Source organism: Triplophysa dalaica, chromosome 7 (genome assembly GCF_015846415.1).
Source record: "Triplophysa dalaica isolate WHDGS20190420 chromosome 7, ASM1584641v1, whole genome shotgun sequence".
In the NCBI taxonomy this organism is placed as follows: Eukaryota; Metazoa; Chordata; class Actinopteri; order Cypriniformes; family Nemacheilidae; genus Triplophysa; species Triplophysa dalaica.
This window is the reverse complement of record NC_079548.1, coordinates 21,058,066-21,079,356: the sequence shown is the minus strand read 5'-3', so window position 1 is coordinate 21,079,356 and position 21,291 is coordinate 21,058,066. Positions and strand designations below refer to the sequence as shown.

The window sequence follows — 21,291 nt, the reverse complement described above, 5'->3', positions numbered from 1 at the left end:
ACATGTGTATTTTGTGTGTGTGGAGTTGTGCGTCCGTGTTTTTCATGTGGATGTGCTTAGCGTGTCTTATGTGTTTTCACCTTATTTGTTTTCCCTTGTATAACTTCAAATGTTTTGCTAATATTCGATATGTCTCATGTACAGATGCTGAGTAACAATGAAAATATAGCACTATATAAATAAAGTTGACTTGACAGAACGTAATACAATTTATTATTCTTTTCCAATAGATAGGAACATTATTGAAATGAATAACAGTTCAACTACATGAAAATATTATTGTTTTGTTACTTTTGTTATGTCAAAGCATTGCTGCAATAACAAATTGAAGAATTATAAAAGGCAAACTGAGAAACACTAGCAACATGATTCCCTGGATCTCTTCAGATCAGATATGGTCCATCAATTCAATGTCCAGTACAGGAATAAGAGGTCATGACTGACAACTCAATCAGCCAATCACCTTATAGATGCTGTTATACAGTGTGCGGGGACTGCAGATTTAGGTGGAAAAGTGGACATTTCCATGATATCATCCTCATCTTCACTGTCCTCACTGGACTCTTCACCTTCATTCTGACCCTTGTTCTTGTTCCCTACATTGGCACTTTTACATGCAGTAACACTATCATCTTCGTCAATATGCTCTACTACGCTATTGTCTGAAGCATCTTCATCGTCCTCGTCAGCTTCTCGTCGCTCATTTGTTTGATCGTGTTCCATCCTTATCGGTTTCTTGTCTATAATGAAGATGTCTTGATCCCTTGTGTCCATCTCATCATCATCCAAGCTCAAACTAGAGGAAAACAACACATCAACCACAAGAAATGTCAAAATTTAACCTGAACAAGGAAGAACGCCAATCACGATAAAAATAGCTAAACATCAACCAAAACTTCAATCAGAAATATCTTGTATAAAGTTTCATTGTTAAGTGTTTGACAAATACAGGAAAAACACTTCCTTAAAAACTGAGGAGTGACTCATTGTAGACACAGATTCTTTTTCGAGAGAAATTCAACATGATTTTCAGTAAGGAAACAAATCATAATAATAAAAAGGGTTTCATTGCGTACGTGAAGTTTTACATGAATTAAATGTGGGAGGTTCATGTCAATGACCATTTGACTGGATCTTGTTTGATAGGGTGTTCTCGATGGCTCATAAGTCTTACTGACTCAATACTTTTTATTTGCCATTTATTTACCTCCCAAAGAGCAAAAAACCTGCTCAACAAGCCATGATTCATGTGTAAAGTGAAAACAGTGCAGAATGGGTTCAGTTTAATACATGAATTATTTGAAACTATAAGATTTTTTGTAACCTCAGCAGCCAGCACAAATGACTGCAAAAGCAGAATATTTCAGTAAGCTGCCTTTACCTCTCTATACCTCCCGTGATACGCATTTTCTGCCACGTGTAATCCAAAAACATGGAAGACTGCAGGAGACGGCCAATCCTCTGAATATGTCTCTCTGCGGGAAAAGTGAGAAACGTTTATTGTGTAATCTGATTATCATTTTTAAAAGGTGTGCACTTAGGGCCCTGAGAACTCACCCGTATACGGGATGAGGGCCTCGAGATGAGTACGAGCCCCTTGGTACTGCAATATCTCCTCTGGGGTGACATGTGTGAGGAGCACCTGAAGAACTGCTTGAGCATCCAGACAGCTCCTGGAGTTAGTGTTCCACACCAAACAGTACCGCAACACCGACTCTGAATATTACACAATGGTCACGAACCTGATGACCCACTACAACACTACACCAACACACAAAGTGCATCAAGAATGAAGTGAGTGAACCTTTCTGATCCTGACGGAGTTTCAGGAGGGTCTTTTCTAGCTGTGGTACGCCACTGTCCTGCTGGCGAATTTCTGTTGAAGACACGTATATAAAATCAGGGAAAAAGCTGTGGCCTAGCAGCTCAGCCCGAAGTCTCAATTTCCTGCACCCATTCTTACCATCTCTCCAAAAACAATTCAGCCATTCTCTTTCCATTCATTCATTATCATACCATTTCAAATTTCATAATCACAACAAAAGGCCGATTTGACAATCAAGGAAGAACACTGGAATTTCTACACGTGTGTCTACAAGTGACGTATTGAGTCAGCACAGGGCTTGGATTAAAGGAGCATTGTTCACATAGAGGAAACTGAGCCGGTAATAATGCACCAATGTTCCGCACGCCCACGCGAGCCATCTGAAATTAATCTGTGCTTATTGCGTTTCAACATTCATGACGTATGAAGTAAAAAAACCCTCCAGGAAGTATAAACATAAAATGTTGTTCAACCTGCTTTTTAAATCGAATTATCAGAAGGCCCGTAAGAAGAAATTGATTCTGAAAGTAAACCAGACAGACATAGTTAAGATGAAAAAGTACCTTTGATGACTTTGAGGACAGTGTGTGGTTGATCCAGAGAGATGGCAATACCTAGAGCCTTAACGTACTTCTTCTCATGAAGGAGATTTGCCAACTCCTGTTGCCTGTGGAGACGCACCAAAGTGAAATCAATTAATGAGTTTCAGTTTTGGGGGGCGGTTTCTACACATTTATCAAGTGTTTCCTCTACACCTTGTAAAATAAACTACTACAAAGCTGTGTCCTAATGACATACTAGGCTCTACGCACTCAACCATCTAATGCAGGGGTCGGCACATACTTGTTTTGCTCAAATTTATTTTAAGTTTTATTGTCTTATATTGAAAAGCAAGATAAAATATAAAAAGCATTTTGACCATTCAGTTTATGCAATAGTGGAAAAAATGTGTAAATAAATCGAAGAAATGTGAAAAGACGGCCTTCAGCCATGTGGTTTATTTTTATTAGGCTTCGGCCAAGAATTTTCATTTCGGTGCATCCTTATTATATATTCTCTTTTATTATTGTGCAAGTGCTGCATGACGTTAGTAGTCTTGCCCCTTGATGTATCGATAATGTTAGCACACACAAAACCTGACACTACGCAACATCCTCCAAATTAGTCCCGCACAACTGAAGTAGTGTTCCTCTGTTGTCTAGACATAATATAGTTTCATGTTAATATATAAACCCAAGGCAGTGATGACATACTTGAGGACTTGGTCTTCTTGTTTGGCCTGCTCCTCTTCCAGCTCCACCTCAGTCACATCCTAACCGCAAGAAAAAGAAAACAAGTCTTGTAATAAAAATATTCAAAAGCCCACCTCAGAAGATAATGGCTGCAAAAAGGCAAACTTGTTAGCGAATCACCAAGGTTTAGGTAAATGTCTGGATTACCATATTTGGTAGAAACAATAGTCCTTCCCTTGTAGCGGTGATTGGTGGGGTTGTGATTATTAACCATCCTATCATGTGACAGAGGGGTGTACATTTAGAGCAGGTAGTGAAGTGGTTTGCCGTCATGAGTAACGCCCCTTGGCGTCGGTGTCATATCCGGTCGGCCGGTAGAGAGGCACGGGAGGAAAATGCACCGATTGCAATTTTCTTTGCTGATTCCGATTTTATTATAAGTGAAACCTGACGATTCCGATTTTTGCCGATTCCAATTTTTGCCAATTCCAATTTTATATCCATAATTGAAAGTATATAAAAAACTAGTGGTGGGCATAGATTTTTTTTTTTTAATCTAGATTAATCTAGATTAAAATGGCTCATTTGAATTCTGCCGAAGGCATTCAGAATATGTGTGCTACCCAAATAATGACTAAAAGTAAGTCTTTGAGAACGGGTTTCTCAAGCCAGGTGGCGCATTAGACCAGGGGCTCATCTCCTGTTTCCAAAATGCATCACAAACTGCTTGAGAAAGCTGTTCTACTATGATAATTGGTGATGAAAATTAAATTATGTTCAATAAAATGAACTTGTGTTTACTTCCGCATTAGCTAAGGGATGATTTCCGTTTAGGTGGTACTTGAGACTGGAAGAGCTCCTACAGTACATTTACATTTAGTCATTTAGCAGACGCTTTTATCCAAAGCGACTTACAAAGAGTCAGGGAGCAACAAGCGATATGTCATACAGGAGCCATAATACATTAGATCTCAATACAAAGTTACTGGTTTCAACTAAAGCTAGACCACTACCTGTTGAGAGAAAGTGTTTTTTTAAACCAATTCCGCATTGCACAAGGTGCAAACAACCTTAGTCTTGTCGATGTTTCTATTGGGAAGCTTCTTAAAAATTAATATTCCCTGAAGCAAACGCGGCGGCTTCATAGCTGCATCCATGTTAGCACGTCACGTTTGATGCGGTAATTTCACAGTAACGTTATGTTGTGTTCAGACCAAACGCGAATGGCGCGTCAAGCGCGAGTGATTTATATGTTAATGCAAAGAGCCAATAGACCTACTTGCTGCGCGAATCGCGCGAATGAAGCCCTGGTTATGACGCGAATCACGAGAGTTGAAAAATCTCGTTCTCGCCCCGTACAGTGCAGTTAAGCTGGTATACATCCGCGCTAAAATATCAAGGTGAAAGTCATCATAGCTTGCGTAGTATAGACCCAGCTCCCAACCCAACCCAACTTTGAGAATAGATTAACGGCGACATTTTTTTTATCGCGCGATAAGAGTCTCACTGCGTTAACGCCGTTAATTGCCCACCACTATAAAAAACATTAACTTTTCTTCAATACACATTTTTTTTACTATAATTACATAAATTATTGAACATTACAATTTCCCTTAATACAGTTCTACAACCTGCATTAAATTACAGAATTTTCTCTTGCCCAAATAACTCTAAAATTGAAGAACTCTGACTGAAAAGAAGTACAAATATTAAAATATAACTAAACTTAATCAGAGAGTACTTCATCAAGTACTCTCACAAAAGTCTAAGACAACAATAATATACTTCAACTTTATTCTTGTCTGTTTCTGAAACTATCATTGCTTTATTTTATTTTTTCTGAAATGTAAAGTAACTTGTCTTTATCTTGGTTCTATAGTACGAAAAGAAGTGGGTTGATTTTAGCTGCCACTTCAATAAAAGTTAAAAAACTTTTGAGTGAATTCTACTCTAAATATGTCTATGCATTTGCCCTTTTTGTGTTTGTAAAGAACTCAATCAGATATATATCACAAATATTGGTTGATTTATTCATTTTTTATAGTTTGGATTTTTTCAAGTCGTGTTGAATGTCATTTTACCTCAGTGAAATGACCATATTTTTAACGCAAGACAATTAATTGGGTTGAATGGAATTAACTTTTTTTTTTCACATAGTGAACGACTTAAACATGAGTTTAGCATCACAGTTTGCGTGTACTACACACCAGAAGTAGACGGAGCAACGAAGGTGAACTACTGGACAGTCAAAAATTGTATGTGCACTACATGATGTGTGTGTGTGCGCGCGCTCGCGGAGACTCGTTGGTTTAGTTTTTATTATCAACAAGAACAAAGGTCAGAATTATATTATCGTTTGTTTTAGATGTAATGCAATGTGTCTACACGATTTAGGTAAACGCTGTATTACCGTGCATGTTTGTATCTCCTCTTTGCCCAGACTCTCTGAAACGCGCAGATTTTTTTTACAAATTTCATCGATCTAAAAAGCATGGTGTTTACCAGTGCGTAATGACTGGTTGAATACTACAAGTGTGTAACGGACCTGTAACAACTTGTGTACCCAATAAAAATTGTGAATAACTTGGCGACACACATGGCAAAAAAACTGGTGTGACAGTACACGTATGCCAGCACACCTATATACACTTGAGAGATTTAGATGCAAACACTGGATATGTGTGTGAACTGACCTTCCAGATGGTGATGGTGGAGTCGGCGGATCCGGTCACCATCATGTCATCCCTGCCGCTGCCGTGCAGAGCCCAAACCTTGTCCTGGTGTGCGTCGAATGTCTTCACACACTCGTTTGTTTTTATAGTCCATAATTTCACCAGCCCATCTGAACCACTGCGAAACAAATGTTTGGTTTGAGCACTGATGGTCGTATTGAACCACGATCACAGAATCACGGTAGTTAAATAAAGGATTCAAATCACAGATTTAATACATTCAAATTTGTGAAGGAGTTTATAGAATAACTTACGCTGACACCAACTGAGTACCTCGACTGACAAATATGATCTTCAGCACAGAAGCATCGTGGCCCTCAAAAGTCTATAACCACAAAACATGCCATGAATCATCTAAATAAACCTCTGTTTGTAGAAAATCTCATACATTACATGAAAATCATAATATATTTAGTCATTATACAGTTGAAATAGGACACAGTTAAACAACAGGGGTAACAAAAATAAACAATTTAAAATGTGAACAGTAATGATGAGGGATCAAGGTAGGGGTGGGCGATCTAGAAAAAAAATTCAAATCACGATTTTTTCAAGATAGATCACGATTCACGATTTTATCGCGGTTCTTCTTCAAGTTGGTTTTAAGACTATTTTGCAAATTAAAGGGGCTTCAATACAGCCAAACTAAGTCCCCATATAAAAATATACTCTTTACCATTTATATTATGAAGAATATTTTAATCAAGTTAATATTTAATGCAAGTGCAAGAACATAAATCAGCTGTTAGAAAAAACTTTACATTTTGAATTTTGTTTTTCATCTTGTTGCGGCACTCGGAGTAAAGCTGTGGAATGGGCGTGGAGGATAAATATTTTTGGCTGGGTATTTCATAACGTGGATCTACGACTTTGAGCAGTTTTTTAAAGCCCTCATTTTCCACAGTCTTTATGGGAATCATGTCTTTGGCCAGGTAAAATGCGACCGCGTCACTGACATCTTTCCAGTGCTTGTTCATTCTGTCATACGGATACGGAGTTCCTTTCTCAAATGGTTCTTTCGGTAAAGTCGTTGTTTAAGCCCTTTAGTTTCCGTATGCTTGGTTGTACCTGATTTACTCGCGTGGGATCCCTTTATAATTTGACTGTCGGCATACTCTTTCAGTCCCTTTTATTTTGAGGTGGTTAAAAAGGTTCGTTGTGATGCTTACGACGCTCGAATCTTATCATTGCCACATTTGCAAATAACTGTTGTTTGGGCCGTGTCAGTTGGGGAAAACCCAAACCATTTCATTATTACTGATGGAGAACTTTTTTTAGGGACCAAGTCCTCCGTGTTTCCCTCCATCTTCACTGACCGCGTCACTTAATCTTACTGAATTCACAAGCAACGTATACGAGCTTGTTAACATGGCGCAATCTATCGCAAGTATGTGGACGAATTCTATAGAACACTACTATATAGGACGATTTAACGATTTTCCCGAAAAAGTGGATCGTGCAGTCATTTTAATCGTTCACGATCTAATATCGTCATATCGCACACCCCTAGATCAAGGTCACAATATTTCCATTGTTTATCACTGCGCCAGTTTTACGTGTACTGGAAGTAATTCTCAAATCTTTACCCTAGAACAGACCTTCTTTTGGGCTGTTATTTGGGTTTGGTAGACCGCATTTGTCATGGTTGGTCAAATTGAGATCAGTAAGAAGTAAAAAGAACTACTAAATAATAATAACAGTGAGTGCGTCTTACTCAGATTATGCTTTATAAGCTGATATATGTAAAGTCGAGTAAAATGTTTTTCTTTTATCGGGGAAAGCTCATAATTGGCTTAAACAAAAACCGATCAGCAGAGGTAGCTTTTTGCCCATTACTCCAATTTCACGCTCCATGTAAACGCCTATACTGGTTTTCTCTCAGATTTCACTGCATGGCAAGTCTCAAACTTCCATGTAAACATGGTTTACTGCGTAGCCGGTTTATTACCAACATGTAAAACAGGTTTCTTTATAAAATGATTTTAAGATGATTAATCTGTCTGCTGAATCCAAACAAGCCTGCACCATAGCAGTAGTAAAATTTGTTAAATGTGTCATTTACCTTGAGGCAGCTGAAGTCATGAATGCCCCAGAGTTTGATGGAGCCGTCGGCCGAGGCCGTGGCCACAACCTGATCTACAGGAGAGAACTGCACACACCAGACGCCCCGACTGTGACCTCTGAAAACCCCCAACAAACTCATATCAGGCAAAGACCAGAGTTTAGCCGTGCGGTCTTGAGAGCCGGACACCAAAAGTTTGTCATTGGGAGAGATGGCCACGCTGTTCACATCCTTTAAATAAAACACATGGGCAAGAGATTAAACACACAAAATACATCACAGATCATTTTGAGTAGTTTTTTTTTTTTTCATTACCCGGATAATTTCTTACACATACACACACACCCACACTGTGGACACACATTGGTGTTCAAACACCTTATTATTATTGAAGTCAATTTTGCATGATAGGTCACCCTTACAGAGTACCTGTTGTGCTTTAGTGTATTAATATGTCAATTCTGCTACTATTCTATTCAATTATGTAAAACGATGATACGACTCTATAAAACAAATATGCTTGCGTTTTCTTTTCTCTCAACATCTTGTTTTAAACACAATAGGCCTCATTCACGAAACATTCGTAATTATATGAGGAAATTTAGAGTAATTTGCACATAAAACAGACCTTACTGAAAACCTTCCTTCGCATTCACAGATACTTCGTTAACGTCAGATTTGATAGTAAAATGTGTGTATGTTGTTGAAATCCAATCATTCGTAAACATGGCGTGCGCATGCAAGCTTGTTCAAAATTTGAATAATCCCCACCTATGAACAGCTACGCAAATTATGTATCTAGGATTGCTGGAATCCTCTGGACTTCATTCTCTGGATTTGCTACATTAAATGCATAAGATACTAAAAGACTAAATGCTTACCAATAAATTAATCAATAAAACTGTGTCCACAAAACATTTTAGCCATCTTAAATAATAATACCTGGTGCTCTCCTGAAAACCACCAACTGGTGGCGCTTGAGAACGCTTTGGAGGCAGTGCGCGTTATTCCAGGTATGCGTTGTTTCCTGTGATTTTGAATATCCTTAACTCTTTCACCGCCATTGACGAGTTATCTCGTCATTTAAAAAAAAACGCTTTCCCGCCAAAGACGAGTTATTACGGCAATCAGTGTTTGTACTGTTTTACAGCAGGTGGCGCTATTACACACCTTTGGGAAAAAGTACAGATTCCCAGAACCTAGAAAGTATATGTTTTAGCGGTTTTTAATGATTGTTCCGAGTGTAATCTACCTACCCACATCTACGGAGTGATAAAAAAATGGACAAATGAAGATAGAAGAATACGGTTTCTTTTGTTTAAAGACTCTGTTCTTTCATTTGACATATTGTTTGTCCATATATTTACAGAAAATTGACTGTGAGCCATTAGATTTGGGTGAAAATGTTAAGAAACGCTGGCGTAGCCTGGGAACTTTTTTTAAAAAGGCTGGCGGGGAATGAGTTAACAGATAGCGTACTTGTTACTAGTATCTTATTTAGAAGAATATTACTTGGAAATGCCATAACCGTTAATATTAACATCTCGATTGTTGTGAATGATGGTTGGTCAATGTAGTGTTTGTCTCGCCTCTCCTCTAATGTGATTGGACGATTGTGAAAAAAGGACAGTGACGAGCGAAGCGTTTAAAAAGTTAAAAAAATATAAAAGACAGGGCAAAAGAACTTATGAAATATCATTATGATACACGATGCTAAATGAAAATTTTAAATGTTTCCACAAAAATAAACTGATATAAGTTAAAACACTAAAATTGTAATAATAAACACAAACATAAAATAAAAATGAATTAATCTTATATAGCAACATAAAAAACATATAAAATGTTAAAAGCATGTAACAAGAGACTTTAACAAAAAATAACATAAAAAAAGCTAATTGAAAATATAAATAAAACTAAAATCAAAACTATAATAACTCTGGGGAGCAGGTTTACATTCCTTTGTGCCAACTAACATTTAAAAAATACAAAGAAATTCATGAATTCGAAAATTTTCATCAGAATGACTTTACATATGTAATATGTAGGACTTTGCTTCAAAATGTTTTCATATTTCATGGTTGACCTACAGTAACTATAGTGAGCACTTTATAAAAAAGTAAACTGAAGTGTTTTTTGTTTTGTTTTTTTACTTTAAATGCAAAAGTTTAACTTCCTAAAATGTATAAATGCATTGAAGTAACTTTATATGAAATATTTCTAAGCAAAACATATTCATTAGGAGATGCTTGCAATTAAAGGTCTTTAGAAGGATTTATCAATATGCCTGATATCTATAGACTGCTTGAAGGGTCTTTAAAGAAAGACACTACTGATAAACATAACAACGCAGTATTCTCACCTGTAAACAGTTTAAATTAACCTGAAAACATGAAATGCTTGGCAACTTGATGAAACAACACAATCTTGAAAGACACTCATAAGACCAGTTTTGTTGTCAGGCTGTATTTCCTTTATATGTTGGTCTGTTATTTGGCGTGAGATTAATTTGGGCAGAGTAGGAGCTTGTAAACGTGTGTGAGTTGGCAACTCTCTGCTTTAATCCCAGTACTGCTATGATCATTTGACATGTATAATGAGTGTGTGGTCGAAAAGACTGTTTGTGTTGTCGTTACCTACCTTATGATATTAGTCCAAGGTGTAACTAAGTTAATAGACACACGAGAATCATGATTTTCATTAATGAAATCGTGTGGGTGTTTGAATCGAGATCGCAATCAAGGTAACGTTTAATCGTGCAGCCAGAGTCTCACCTTGTCATGAGCTTTCTCTGTGTGTCGAGCCTTCATCACTGCTGGTTCACACCCTGCATCAGACAGAGTCTCCGACACATCCCAAACCTTAACAGTACAGTCCTGACTGCCAGACACCAGCAAGATATTCTTCAATCTGCAGACGAGAACAGGTGAAGGAAGCTTTAGACATCTGAAAAACTACTTCAGATTATTAATCATATAAAGTGTAAACTGTCTATTAAAGGCACAACAGGTGGAGTTTAAGGTCCCATTCCCCGTGATCACATTTTTCAACCTTAAGTTAGTGTGTAATGTTGCTTTTAGAGCATAAATAATACCTGCAAAATGATAAAGCTCAAAGTTAAATGCCAAGTGAGACATTGTCTTTAACAGAATTTGCTTTTCAAGGACTACAGAGAACGGCTGGAATCGGACTACAGCCCTCTACTTCCCGGGTACATGATGTCACTATTCCGAGTGCTTTTAATAACCTCTGCCCAAAAGAAGCGGGAAGGTCATCCTTAGAGAAGTGGAAGACCCGCTGGAGTAGTGTTTGGTTATCAGAGATTGTACACATTTGACTGAGATAGGCTAAACTACTTTCACTTTTTTTTCACAGACCTACAGCTGGTAATAATAGTTCAGCGACACACATTCTAAGATAACCAACGGTCAAAAAACAGCTTCCATGACTTTAACATCGGCTGTGAAAGCGGTTCACATACAGATAGTGTGTGCGCATACCTCTTAAACACTTCTATGAAACGTCCTTTGAAGTCCTGCTTGCAAATGTATTTAATCTGCTTGTTTTATAACCCAACTAGGGTTCGATATTAAAAAGGCATGTTTTAAGTGTTAATTAATATAACCGGTCTGACCCAATCAGTCCGTGTCATTTTCCTCGCCATAGTAGGAAAAACATTTGCGAACTCTGACAATTGAAGTTTGCACATGCACTAGCACACCTCCGTTACACTTAGATTGATCCGCAGGATTTAACTGATGAAATGAAGTTGACGCCATTGTTATTGTTTATTGCTAAAAGCTTATGAATACATGTGCACAGAGAGGGGGATCGACCAATCACAACAGCCTGAGAAGAGGAAGCTAGCAGATATGGTATGGGTGGGACATCTTCACACGCACTCTAAGCGGGGAACCAATCACAACAGACCGGGTCAGCTTATCGGAAGGAGGGACTTTATATAGACCGGAAGAAATCCAGTCGTTTTGTAAGAAAAAGGATTGCGGTGAACAATAGACTTATAATAGAAATATGGGAAATATAAAACGTTTTTTGAATTTAGAAACATGAACATCTATTGTTAAACATCCCCCAAAAAAATAATCAAAGCCTCAAAAACAGGAAAAGACTGGCTCCTTTAAACAATGACTTTTTTGAAGCTGCAATTATGTTATTTATAAATGTTTTGAAAAGCTGTACTATTTTAAAACCAATGGTTCTGGTTTGGAAATCTGAATCTGAAACAGGAATACATGTTAACTTAGTGAAATAATGTGTCAATTATTGCCATGAAGCCCACACTTTGTTGTTCTGTTTACAAATGACAGATCGGGGAAAATTGGTTGTGGGATCATGAAAAAGAAATTGCAGAAAGACGCTGAAGTCAACAGGTCAGTGCAGTGTCACAAAATCTCATCTGCAACCACAAGCTTTATCTTATTACGCATCAGCTGATGTCTGACCTGGAGCAGGCAATGGAGCCCACAGCATTAGAGTGTCCGCTGCCCTGAGCCACGCAGTGCACACGGCCGCTCTCAGGATCCATACTCCACAACCGAATGCTCTTGTCCTATAGTGTTACAGAAACATCTTGTTTTATCACATGGGTGAAACTATGCATTTACAAGATATTTTGCGTGCCAGGCTTAACCGATAAGGCTTTTCGGGAGAGTGTAAAATAATCACCTTCGCACAGCTTGCAAACATGGAGCCCTTTCGAAACACATCTATAGACAAGATGGTATCTGCAAACAGATTACAAGACATGTCAGAAGACAATCCTGTGGTGTTCACTGAAGTGAATGTCAACAACGTGTCAAGATAACCTTCTTGTTTTTTTACACACAAACAATGCTGACCTTAAAGTTCGAGTCATGCATCATTTACACTGCAAAGCTGGTATGTAGTGTTTAATAACAAGAAAGGTTAACACGACTGAAGAAATTCTGAGCACATTTCTTGATTAGACTGACTATTAAAAGTTGCTAAAATATTGTGGTTGTGGCTCTAAACATTAAAACAGCAGGCATTGTACTTTGTTGTCTATTTTGGGAGTTTTGTGTACACAATTTCTATCCCTTCTTTTTGCTTTAAAGACAAATGTGCCTCGATACTTACAGGTAAATTGGACATTTGGAATAAATGTTTGCAAACAATCTACTATTCATCTAATCTAATACTAATCTGTGTATTTCAGATGACATGCCTACAAGTTACTTGGGTGTTACAGGACTATACAATATACCGTATCTCACAGTGGAATGCTTAAACTTGAATGGACTAAAAGTGACAACATCGGCAGGTGTGCTGCTTGTTTGATTTTACTTTCCAATATTTCCAGTTCACAAAAAAAATCTCATTTTGTCATTACTTGTTCACCAGTAGACTGAAAGAATGCTTTAAGCAGCAGTTTTAGAACCAACATATCTGTCTTTCAGTGAACAACACGATACATTCTGAAACAGCAGACATAAACATTATGTTTGCAGCATGCTGCTGCCCTCTTGTGGTTCCAATTTACCTGTGTGTCCATACAATATCTGGCAGCTATTGGTGGCCAATTCAAAGACTTTCAACTGAGAGCTGTTAGTAGCCACAACAATGTGGGTGTCATCCTTCCCCAGAAACTTTGTGTCTAAGATATCGTCATTGTAGCCAACAAACTGCATAAAAATAAGAAAAAAATTTGCACTATAGATTCAAATATGAAGTACAGGATATATCTATGCTGAGGATAAATAAAAAATGAAAGCGAAAATAGAAACTAACCTGCTGCTGAACTGTGACAGAGGGCAGCTGATAGATGAGGATGTTGTGCTCTGCTGTGACTGTGACGAGTCTGTCGGATTGGAGCATGGGCAGGCAGTGCACCAGACACCGTGGGTTCAGATCACCCTCATCTGTGCTGAGAGCAGGTGCATCAGGGAAGGTCTGAGTGAACACACAACGTGCTGAGCTGGACTCCCACACTCTAAGAACACCTGGTGAGGACCGTAAGAACCATTTATACACATAAACATCCACTTCTACATCAACTACACAATGGTGTGCCACAAGGGTCAGTACGTAGACCATTTTAATTGAACATGATTCACAATGTGACCCTGAACCACAAAACCAGTCTTAAGTAGCATGGGAACATTTTAACTAAAAGTCAAATAGTAGTCAATAGGTACATTTTTCTTTAATGCTAAAAATCATTGGGATATTAAGTTAAGATCATGTTCCATAAAGATATTTCGTAAATGTCCTATTCTAACTATATAAAAACTTTATTTTTGTGAGTAGATGGACTGCTACAGTGCATATGATTAAGAACTTTAAAGGTAATTTTCTCAAAATTAAATATTTTAGCACCTCCAAATTCCAGAGATTTAAACTGTTGCGTCTCAGCCAGATATTGTCCTATTCCAACTCATACATCAATAGAAAGCTTATTTGTGATTCTGGATCACAAAACCTGTCTTAAGTAGCACAGGAACATTTTTAGTAATAGACAAAAATACATTGTATGGGTCAAATTGATCGATTTTTATTTTACTTTATATAAAAACTTTATTTTACTACAGCTACAGCACCTCCTACATTAACAACTTCAAAAGCAATTTTCTCAATATTTTGTTTTATTCCATAGATTCTAGAGTTTAAAAGTTTTTTTCTCCACCAGATATTGTCTTATCCTAAAAACCCATACATCAATAGAATGCTTATTTATTCAGCTTTCATGAAATCTCAATTTCGAAAAATTGTCCCATAAGGTTTTGTTGTCCAGGGTCATATTTATTAGTTATTTGAACATGTTTGGTTTTGTTTTGGTTTTGTTGTCTATGGTCACAAATGATCATGGACATTGATTAATTTTAAGTCAAAATGGCTTCTGCCATGAACTACAGCGCTTACCTTTACTGCCAGCTGTGACAAAGTATAAGTCGTTGCTCTTCACACCCATCTGAGAGTAATGGCTCTTCTCAGGCAGAATAACAACACCTTCCACTGCCTAAACACAAACAAATGAAGTCAAGGCATCCAAAATCAACTTTTAACTTCTACAGAGTACCTAACTTATTTATTACTATATGAATATTTATGTAAACATAACAACCTACGAAGAAATGAAATCAATCAAGTCTTTCAAAAAATATGTCCATGGCTCATAGATATAGTCTGACCTCATAAACAGGCACAGTTCTCTTCACTTTCTTCTCCTTCAGGTCCCACACGGTACATATTTTGTCTCGGCCAGAACTAAAAATGAAAGGATCTCCATTAAATTTGACCAATGTGAAAAACATTCTTCCACCTAACAAAATATTTCTAATTTTGAGCAAAATAATTCAAATTCAAATGCAAATTTACAAAAAATGCTACCATCTTTTAACTAGACCCTGAACAGATTTAATAACGGATCCTAGCCTAAACAAGACCTTAAACACACTGGTGTTTTCTCCACATATCTGAAAAGAACTATTTTTGAGAATTGAGTGATGATTTTCATATTTACCTGACCAGAGTCTGGCCATCCGGAGAGAAAGCCAAAGATGTAACGGCACTGTAGTGGCTCTCAAGAACACAAACACACTTGCTGGTCCGTAGGTCCCATATACGAATGCCACAGTGCATTGAAGAGGAGAAGAGCAGCAGCCTGCTGATGTCTGGATGGAACTCAACCAGACTTTATAAAATAAGACAAAGGAGACTGTGATTTACCAAATAATTGATATCAGTTGCCAGTTTTATATCAGTAAGTTGCCATAGTGGCTCCTAGACATTTTCACTTCATTGACATTTTTAGTAAGAATAAATTTAGAAACATTCTTCTGGATTACACATTTATGAAAATTATACGGATACGTTTAAAAATATATATGTCAAATGTAATTTTGAGAGGAATGACATTTAGAGTTTAAACTTTGTTTATGCCGTAACGTATTACCACGTAAAACAGTGATTTTAAACATTTAGGAAATTTATTTTATTGCTATTCTAAGGGTGCCGTCACATATTTCCCAAGACAGACTTTTGTCACTTCATAACATACTGCACAACTCCAGAAGATCCTTTGAGATTGTGGGTGCAATACTGCTTCAAAACATCCCAGAGCTTTATAGTGCCATCACAACCACCTGGAAATACAAAAAGCACCAGTTAATCTTATTAAAATCAGATTAAAATATTGGGAAGCAATTCTACTGTTTGAAAAAAAAGAAGTTAAAACTGCTGGGCATTGTAAAGCAAGTTTGTGTCCCACCTGTAGCCAGCAGAGTGGAGGTGCAGTCAAACGTCATGCTGGCCACCGGCACGTTGTGGATGGCCTTCCATGATCTATTGCAATTCTCCTGCTTCCAATCCCACTGCTTCAGAAGCAAAGCCCTACTGGCGGTGACAAGCATCTGCAGAGAAAAGCATTGCAACAATAATGGGATATATTACTATTGTCATTAATTATATTGTAATTAACAGATGAGTGAATGGTCTTACCTGATCATCAGGACTAAGACAGAATGATGTGATGTCCTCCTGATCATCCTGTTCAGATGAAAATGTGTGAAATACACAATGATATTTGCGAGCACATTAAAACAGCAGACACAGGGCTATGAGACACCGACCTGCTCGATGCTATGGATAATTTTTCCTGTGTCAATTTGCAAAACGTTGACTCGTGGTCCACATGTGCAAAAAATGTATTGTTCATCTTGACTGATCTAGATGGAGATAAACAAGATGTGAAACGTTTGGTAAAAACAACTTGCGTTTAATGACCTGCTGATGTGATCTTACCTGTACTTTACCTCCCTTGTAAAACGGCTCGATTTTGCTGGACACAGCATAACTGAAGAAACAAATCAGACGAATATAAACTGACTGTCAAATAACTGAGTTTACGCATGTGATCGTAACTCGACTCGACTAGTTGTCTGCGTTTGGAAGCACGTTTCCCTCTTAAAACGTAAAAATGTACTAAAATAACACTTACTTTGATTTAAATGGCAGCGTGCTAAAAGCCATGATAATCCACACTGTTTCTCAACTTTTTGTTAAAAAAATAGGTATTATTAAAAGCATGTGTATTACTTATTTACTCCTGTATTTTGTACGCATGGTACATGTGAGCACAGAAGTGTCGCGTTAATGTGACGTCAACGGCGAACACACAGTGACATCTACTGGCTGGTACACAAACTATATCGAATTGGCTTTTTACTCATTAAACGCACAAACAAATGCTTTTTTATGCACTATATTTCATTTAAATTACAAAACAATAGGGATCGTTGTAATAAATAATTACATAAACATAACTTGTAATACATATGAAAATAATATTTATTTTAATTTTAATTTGTATTTTTTAAATTCCAAGATTACTGCTCTGCAGTTGCACCCAGGGATGCTTTTTAATAAGTATTAAGATACCCTCGGCTCTTGGGTCAATGTTAATTTAAATGAAGGTCCAATTTATTTATATTTATTCAATTATTAAATTATTCTAGATAAATTGGCAATGATAAATTCGCAACTACACATTGGTAATTGTATTATTTTATTAGCTTTATTATTATATTAATTAGCTAAGTTAATTTATTACTCAGGTTCACACAAACAGATGTAAGAATCTCGCTTGTTGTTTTGAAGTTTAAGCGCTAGATGTCGCTAATGCTCCACTAACGTATGCAACTGCGTGACGTTTAACGTTACGTAACTTCCGCTCTGCATTTTATACCATCAAACAGATCTGAGATCAGCTGTTGTCGGTTTTATAACGCAGTTCATAGTTTACACCACAGTTGTTATATATCTACGCCTGATTCCAGGTCAGTAAACTGTATGCTGCTATTCCACACTATCACATCGCGTGAACCCGACAGATACTTCCGCCTTGAGGAGGCATGATGTCATATGTCAGAAGTAACATTATGGGTTTAACAACGGTGTTAAGTGTACAGAGTTTGAGATGTCAAATGTTTAGATTGGTGCGTGTCAACAAACCTGTCAGTAATTCACACGTCTTGAATAGAAGAGAAGCTCACACATGCGCAGTGCTTTCACAGAGCAACACACTGGTAGGTCACCGGCTTCTTATTCATTTACTGCTCATGCATAACGTACGTTCATCACAACAGGAAATCATCTTTAACTTTTTTATTCCATTATTATTCCCAAACGTTTTACTCTAAAACTCTGTCTCGTTCAGCTGCACATCTGTCTACTCTATGGAAAGCATGCTTGTAAAGTTGTAAAGTATACAGTCTTGTAATGATGCATAAGTGTTTACTTCTTTACGTTACACACTACTCTGCTAATTTATTATTGAATGAAAAAGCCTCAGTGCTCTCCTCATTAAACCTATAAATGATTTTGATGTCATTTGTAAATGATTTTTAAATCACAATGCCCCTGTTTGACATGTTCGTGTACTGAATGTGATCCACTTCTTCAGTTTAGGAGATTGTGGACAGCACCACATGAGTCTCTTATAAGCATACGGACACTGTCCACACTACCTCCTCCACCGTCATCTGGACAGAACAAATCCAGCGACAAAAAGACTGGCGTAAGCAACATTTACTCTTTACGGGCTTCAAAACTGAACCTTAAACTTACTTAGTGTATGATGTGCTGTGGGACAGAGAAATCGTGAGGTTGAATCCAGCTGATCTACTTGAACTGGGTTGAATAAAGCCTATGCCTCGTTTCTTACAGCCAGTGACTTGGAAATCTCTTGCCATCACATTTGCGTTGGGAGGAGGTTTACTTTTGGGGATGAAGTACTTAAAAAGAGAAAAAGAAGAAAGTAAGGAGTGTCTATTTATGACTGAGCAACTTGTTTATAATAAATGCTTGTTTCAATCTCTTTTCCTACTGTTGATATTTGCTTATAATATGTTAATAATGTTTTTTTTTTATATGTACGTATTTTAGGGATTGAGAGAGAAAAAACTAAGTCAATAGGAAGACCAGCACTAGGGGGTCCATTCTCACTGGTGGACCACAACAATAAACCCGCAAAGAGTGAAGATTTCCTTGGCAAGTGGGTGCTGATCTATTTTGGATTCACACACTGTCCAGATATTTGTCCCGATGAGTTGGAGAAAATGATCGAGGTCGTAGATGAGATTGGTAATGTATCGTTTTATTATTTACTTCAATCAACAAATCGTTTTCTGTCTTTTTGGAAGAACGTGAAATGTAAAATAACTGTATGAAATGTATCTGAAATATGGGGATTGATTATTTTGTTATGCTTTTTCTGTCACAGACAGAATTAAGACGCTTCCAGATTTATCACCAATTCTCATTACAATCGATCCTGACAGAGACACAACAGAGGCGATGTCAGCTTATGTCAAAGGTGAGCAAACGAAACATTACTGTATCTATTTATTCTTCAACATACATCATATGTTGTGATGGTTTGATTTTCTCGTGTCGATGTTTTCTGATATCTTATCTCTCATACAGAGTTTTCTCCAAAGCTGATCGGCTTGACAGGCACAACTGCTCAAATCGAACAGGTGTCCAGAGCATACAGAGTGTACTACAGCCAGGGCCCTAAAGATGAAGACAACGACTACATAGTGAGCTTTTAGTCTACTAAGTCATGCAGTTCATGCAGTTGAATGTTTATAAAAAACATAACACACACTATATACTCATCCAATTCCACAACCTGATAGGCTGTCACATTGCAATGTTTTCTCTTTAAACATAGGTTGATCACACCATCATAATGTATCTGGTGGGACCTGATGGTCAATTCTTGGAGTATTTTGGACAGAACAAAAAACCTTCCGAGATCTCAGGATCCATTGCATCCCACATGAGGAAGTACAAACAGGGAAAATGATGTGCTATGATGCTCTGAGGTGTGGAGAATCAAGATGTCTATTTCTTTCGTCTGTGAAATGTGTTATGTTTATTTAAAGTTTAACTCCCATTTGCTAAGTCACTTCCAGTTTAACACATTAACTTGACCATTGCTTTTTATTTCTGTAAACATTAAAGGGATTCAAATGACTCAACCTTAATAAATTAAAATGTATTGTTTATCATTTTGGATTTGCGTTGTAATAGATATTTTTCAGAGATTGCTCAGTTCGGTGTGGCATCTCTCTCACCTATACTTATTGACCACCACGTCCTTTTAAACCATCAGTTGTTATGCTTCATGAGTAAAAGCTCATTCACAACGCAAACTGGAAAAATAAGTGTACTTTTGTAGTAACTTGTAGACCCTCTTACACAACTCTGTTTCAATTCCTCACATTTTCCAATCGCTGTTATATCTCAATTGTTCTGGCGTGTAGAAATTGGTTTGTGTTTATCAGTCGCATTAACGATCAAACCGCATTATTATAAAGAAGCTTTATCTGTAATAAATGTCTTGTCAGCTAAAGTAAAAACACTGAACGGCATCAGGTTGTATTTGTCAAGACTAGTAAATGCATTGGCTAACATGAACTAACAATCTATTTATTTTTGTTAATGTTAGTTGATGCCAATGCAAGTGTTCATCTCGGTTCGATATTATCTTGGTAAAAAACGAATTCTGAAATGCTGAAAGTAACACAAACTAACAATAATAAATGCTTTAGTATAGTTTTTTATCCTTTGTGTTAGCAAATGCATCAACTAATGTTAACAAATACCTTCATATTTATTGTAAAGTGTTTTTTCTACTTTTTTTTACATTGCATCTATTTATAATAACTTGTTTTTCTAATGCTGTGTAAAACCAAAAGTGATTGTCAGCTGCGAGGATGTTTTTATCATGCTGTGAATCACCGTGATACCCACTCCTTAGCAGAGCTGCCCCATGTCTCACTGTTATACACTGCTGAATCTCTCACATCCACATTATTGATGCTCAAACTATACTCTGATTTAGATGAATGTATTGATGTGAAATTAGGAAGAGATTATCCGGATCCATGGGGAGAACTGTTTGGATTGTAGAAAGATAAGTGGAGGTTCTCCAGCGATTGAGCAGCATTGTTAGTAACCGTGTCCAGATTGCAGTACACTGTGGTTGTCTGTCCTTCATTTACTGTGAGAACTGCAGGATTGTGAGTTACTATTATAACACCACTGACACCTGGATAAAAACACAATGAAATACTGGATAAAATGAAGCGAAAAATAAGATTTAGGAAAATCTCTGTGGTGACATCTGGAGGTTCAGTTTATCAGAAAGTTCAGACTTCAGAGTTTTGAAAGCATGTTTATAGATGACGTCTGTTGTGATTGGCATAAAGTGAATACAAAGAGAAACATTCACTCAGTCTCTTCTCTCTTTACTCTCCATTAATATAAAATTTAATTAAAAAAGAAGAGACTGAATGACCATTTAAAGGAGTTTTATGGGAGGAGCAAATACCAGCCAATCACAGACAAACAAAACTTTATTTTTTATTTCTCACTTTGAGTCACACATAAAAA

At 37.2% G+C, this 21,291-nt stretch overlaps 2 protein-coding genes across 2 annotated transcripts; one reads left to right on the top strand and one right to left on the bottom strand.

Annotated features, from left to right (window-relative positions):
- Positions 1–196: 196 nt before the first annotated feature.
- Positions 197–16,971, bottom strand: tbl3 (transducin beta like 3). Its single transcript, XM_056753978.1, has 23 exons — positions 16,829–16,971; positions 16,633–16,684; positions 16,461–16,556; positions 16,330–16,377; positions 16,100–16,241; positions 15,890–15,974; positions 15,353–15,523; positions 15,021–15,096; positions 14,752–14,848; positions 13,621–13,832; positions 13,373–13,514; positions 12,538–12,596; positions 12,315–12,421; positions 10,626–10,761; positions 7,852–8,082; positions 6,044–6,114; positions 5,751–5,907; positions 3,079–3,137; positions 2,389–2,492; positions 1,805–1,876; positions 1,558–1,716; positions 1,382–1,475; positions 197–796 (listed from the first exon to the last, which is right to left on the bottom strand). Exons 1-23 carry the CDS (start codon positions 16,858–16,860, stop codon positions 460–462), a joined length of 2,739 nt encoding a protein of 912 aa, XP_056609956.1. The 5' UTR covers positions 16,861–16,971; the 3' UTR covers positions 197–459.
- Positions 16,972–17,574: 603 nt separating this feature from the next.
- On the top strand, positions 17,575–20,257 carry LOC130426399 (protein SCO1 homolog, mitochondrial). Its single transcript, XM_056753155.1, has 7 exons — positions 17,575–17,915; positions 18,293–18,406; positions 18,556–18,646; positions 18,775–18,972; positions 19,112–19,204; positions 19,315–19,430; positions 19,565–20,257. Exons 1-7 carry the CDS (start codon positions 17,742–17,744, stop codon positions 19,697–19,699), a joined length of 921 nt encoding a protein of 306 aa, XP_056609133.1. The 5' UTR covers positions 17,575–17,741; the 3' UTR covers positions 19,700–20,257.
- The last annotated feature ends 1,034 nt before the right edge of the window (positions 20,258–21,291 follow it).